The 5000-nt window shown below is 54.7% G+C and overlaps 1 protein-coding gene across 1 annotated transcript in view; it reads right to left on the bottom strand.

The window, feature by feature from the left end:
• The window catches only part of LOC110497049 (protein unc-80 homolog), a 107842-nt gene that overhangs the window by 76544 nt on the left and 26298 nt on the right, over window positions 1–5000 (bottom strand). The window contains exon 18 of the mRNA XM_090239711.1: window positions 513–682. Coding sequence (XP_090095837.1) covers window positions 513–682 — 170 coding nt within the window. The remainder of the gene's footprint in view (window positions 1–512; window positions 683–5000) is intronic.

The raw sequence follows: 5000 nt of genomic DNA, 5'->3' as shown, positions 1-5000 counted from the left end.
AAATTGCAATGGATAACTGCGTCTGCTAAATGACTAAAATGTCAGATGTATAGTTAGTGGATTGGTGGTGAAATAGCTAGATGAGACCACATATCACAGTCGTAGTACATTTGTCCTCAATAAAGAAGTGATCAGCAGAGTCAGTACCAGTAGGACAAGACAGGGTTCACTCCATCTGCACGACCACCCTCAACGTACAGATATCCCTGCTGTTTTTACATGTCTGTGATTGGTTGTTCTATATGTATGGTGCCAACCCACTGGGCACATACGTCAGTTCAACGTTCAGTTTGATTTACATTTGTTTGAGATGTCAACTAACGTGAATTCAAAGTGAAATCAACGAAAACGTTGGGTGAAAAAAAGACTAAATGGCCTGATGTTGATGACCTTTTGCAAAATCCAAACAGTTTTCCACGTTGATTCAACGTCATCACGTAGATTTGTTTGGTTGAAATGACATGGAAATAACGTGGCTTCAACCAGTGGGAGGTCCTTGTTCTGTGGACTACCTCCTGGATGCTGTAGGTTTGGTGATAGGCTCCTCTTTCTCCTCTGGCTTCTTGGTGGTGGCCACTTTCTCGGCCGAGTCCAGGAGCGCGCTCAGTGCCACCCTGCGGAACACGTTGCCATGGGACTCCTTGATGAACTGCACCAGCTGGCGGATGTCACAGTACAGACCCTGGATGGGGGGTGGGAGATAGAGCGAGAGAGAGGACAGACAGACAGACAGACAGACAGACAGACAGACAGACAGACAGACAGACAACACAATGACTAAGTAATTCTCATCAAACACATCAATTGCTTGTGTGTGTGTAAGTGTGTGTGTGTGTGTGAGCGAGAGAGAGTGTGTGTGCATCTACGAGAGAGAGAAAGAGAGAGACAGAAAGAGATAGAGAGAGGAAGGAAGGAAGGAAGGAAGGAAGGAAGGAAGGAAGGAAGGAAGGAAGGAAGGAAGGAAGGAAGGAAGGAAGGAAAAGTATATTTAGACCCCGTACAAAAACTAACAATGAGCTGACCTCATTCATGTCATTGTGGGGTGTGTAATTGTTTGTGTGTGGGTTTTCAGTCAGCTAGTCAGTAGTAAGAGGACAGTGTTGCCACACAGTACTGCAGTGAGTCAGTATACTACGGTGTCAGCCATCAAGTGGTCCCTGAAGCCTTCTGTATGTTACCCTGCACCAGACAGCTGCTACAGAGCCCAATGCAGCCATGTTATCCTGCTCCACAGAGCTGCCACCATGTTACCCTGCTCCACAGAGCTGCCACCATGTTACCCTGCTCCACAGAGCTGCCACCATGTTACCCTGCTCCACAGAGCTGCCACCATGTTACCATGTTACCCTGCTCCACAGAGCTGCCACCATACCACCGTGTCACCCTGCTCCACAGAGCTGCCACCATGATACCTCCACAGAGCTGCCACCATACCACCGTGTTACCCTGCTCTACAGAGCTGCCACCATGTTATCCTGCTCCACAGAGCTGCCACCATGTTATCCTGCTCCACAGAGCTGCCACCATGTTATCCTGCTCCACAGAACTGCCACCATGATACCTCCACAGAGCTGGCACCATGTTACCCTGCTCCACAGAGCTGCCACCATGTTATCTTGCTCCACAGAGCTGCCACCATGTTATCCTGTTCCACAGAGCTGCCACCATGCTACCCTGCTCCACAGAGCTGCCACCGTGTTACCCTGCTCCACAGAGCTGCCACCGTGTTACCCTGCTCCACAGAGCTGCCACCATGTTACCATGTTACCCTGCTCCACAGAGCTGCCACCATGTTACCCTGCTCCACAGAGCTGCCACCATGTTATCCTGCTCCACAGAGCTGCCACCATACCACCGTGTCACCCTGCTCCACAGAGCTGCCACCATGATACCTCCACAGAGCTGCCACCATACCACCGTGTTACCCTGCTCTACAGAGCTGCCACCATGTTATCCTGCTCCACAGAGCTGCCACCATGTTATCCTGCTCCACAGAGCTGCCACCATGTTATCCTGCTCCACAGAGCTGCCACCATACCACCGTGTCACCCTGCTCCACAGAGCTGCCACCATGATACCTCCACAGAGCTGCCACCATACCACCATGTTATCCTGCTCCACAGAGCTGCCACCATGTTATCCTGCTCCACAGAGCTGCCACCATGTTATCCTGCTCCACAGAGCTGCCACCATGATACCTCCACAGAGCTGCCACCATACCACCGTGTTACCCTGCTCTACAGAGCTGCCACCATGTTACCCTGCTCCACAGAGCTGCCACCATGTTATCCTGCTCCACAGAGCTGCCACCATGTTATCCTGCTCCACAGAGCTGCCACCATACCACCGTGTCACCCTGCTCCACAGAGCTGCAACCATGATACCTCCACAGAGCTACCACCATACCACCGTGTTACCCTGCTCCACAGAGCTGCCACCATGATACCTCCACAGAGCTGCCACCATACCACCGTGTTACCCTGCTCTACAGAGCTGCCACCATGTTATCCTGCTCCACAGAGCTGCCACCATGTTATCCTGCTCCACAGAGCTGCCACCATGTTATCCTGCTCCACAGAGCTGCCACCATGTTACCCTGCTCCACAGAGCTGCCACCATGTTACCCTGCTTCACAGAGCTGCCACCATGTTACCCTGCTCCACAGAGCTGCCACCATGACACCTCCACAGAGCTGCCACCATGTTACCCTGCTCCACAGAGCTGCCACCATGTTACCCTGCTCCACAGAGCTGCCACCATGTTATCCTGCTCCACAGAGCTGCCACCATGTTACCCTGTTCCACAGAGCTGCCACCATGTTACCCTGATCCACAGAGCTGCCACCATGTTACCCTGTTCCACAGAGCTGCCACCATGTTACCCTGTTCCACAGAGCTGCCACCATGTTACCCTGATCCACAGAGCTGCCACCATGTTACCCTGCTCCACAGAGCTGCCACCATGCTACCCTGCTCCACAGAGCTGCCACCATGCTACCCTGCTCCACAGAGCTGCCACCATGCTACCCTGTTCCACAGAGCTGCCACCATGCTACCCTGCTCCACAGAGCTGCCACCATGTTACCCTGCTCCACAGAGCTGCTACCATGATACCTCCACAGAGCTGCCACCATGTTACCCTGCTCCACAGAGCTGCCACCATGTTACCCTGCTCCACCATGTTACCCTGCTCCACCATGTTACCCTGCTCCACAGAGCTGCCACCATGTTACCCTGTTCCACAGAGCTGCCACCATGTTACCCTGATCCACAGAGCTGCCACCATGTTACCCTGATCCACAGAGCTGCCACCATGTTACCCTGCTCCACAGAGCTGCCACACAGCTACCCTGCTCCACAGAGCTGCCACCATGCTACCCTGCTCCACAGAGCTGCCACCATGCTACCCTGTTCCACAGAGCTGCCACCATGCTACCCTGCTCCACAGAGCTGCCAACATGTTACCCTGCTCCACAGAGCTGCTACCATGATACCTCCACAGAGCTGCCACCATGCTACCCTGCTCCACAGAGCTGCCACCATGTTACCCTGCTCCACCATGTTACCCTGCTCCACCATGTTACCCTGCTCCACAGAGCTGCCACCATGTTACCCTGCTCCACCATGTTACCCTGCTCCACCATGTTACCCTGCTCCACCATGTTACCCTGCTCCACAGAGCTGCCACCATGTTACCCTGCTCCACCATGTTACCCTGCTCCACCATGTTACCCTGCTCCACAGAGCTGCCACCATGTTACCCTGCTCCACAGAGCTGCCACCATGTTACCCTGCTCCACAGAGCTGCCACCATGTTACCCTGCTCCACAGAGCTGCTACCATGATACCTCCACAGAGCTGCCACCATGTTACCCTGCTCCACAGAGCTGCCACCATGTTACCCTGCTCCACCATGTTACCCTGCTCCACCATGTTACCCTGCTCCACAGAGCTGCCACCATGTTACCCTGCTCCACAGAGCTGCCACCATGTTACCCTGCTCCACAGAGCTGCCACCATGTTACCCTGCTCCACAGAGCTGCCACCATGTTACCCTGCTCCACAGAGCTACCACCATGTTACCCTGTTCCACAGAGCTGCCACCATGTTACCCTGCTCCACAGAGCTGCCACCATGTTACCCTGCTCCACAGAGCTGCCACCATGTTACCCTGCTCCACAGAGCTGCCACCATGTTACCCTGCTCCACAGAGCTGCCACCATGTTACCCTGTTCCACAGAGCTGCCACCATGTTACCCTGCTCCACAGAGCTGCCACCATGTTACCCTGCTCCACAGAGCTACCACCATGTTACCCTGTTCCACAGAGCTGCCACCATGTTACCCTGCTCCACAGAGCTGCCACCATGTTACCCTGCTCCACAGAGCTGCCACCATGTTACCCTGCTCCACAGAGCTGCCACCATGTTACCCTGCTCCACAGAGCTGCCACCATGTTACCCTGTTCCACAGAGCTGCCACCATGTTACCCTGCTCCACAGAGCTGCCACCATGTTACCATGTTACCCTGCTCCACAGAGCTGCCACCATGCTACCCTGCTCCACAGAGCTGCCACCATGTTACCCTGCTCCACAGAGCTGCCACCATGTTACCCTGCTCCACAGAGCTGCCACCATGTTACCCTGCTCCACAGAGCTGCCACCATGATACCTCCACAGAGCTGCCACCATGTTACCCTGCTCCACAGAGCTGCCACCATGTTACCCTGCTCCACAGAGCTGCCACCATGTTACCCTGCTCCACAGAGCAGCCACCATGTTACCCTGCTCCACAGAGCAGCCACCATGTTACCCTGCTCCACAGAGCTGCCACCATGCTACCCTGCTCCACAGAGCTGCCACCATGCCACCATGCTACCCTGCTCCACAGAGATGCCACCATGAAACCATGTTACCCTGCTCCACAGAGCTGCCACCATGCTACCCTGCTCCACAGAGCTGCCACCATGCCACCATGCTACCCTGCTCCACAGAGCTGCCA

This window comes from Oncorhynchus mykiss, chromosome 7 (assembly GCF_057628025.1).
Source record: "Oncorhynchus mykiss isolate SJ-2025 chromosome 7, ASM5762802v1, whole genome shotgun sequence".
NCBI classification, from domain to species: domain Eukaryota; kingdom Metazoa; phylum Chordata; class Actinopteri; order Salmoniformes; family Salmonidae; genus Oncorhynchus; species Oncorhynchus mykiss.
The sequence above is the reverse complement of the archived record's forward strand: the minus strand, read 5'-3'. Positions and strand labels throughout refer to the sequence as shown.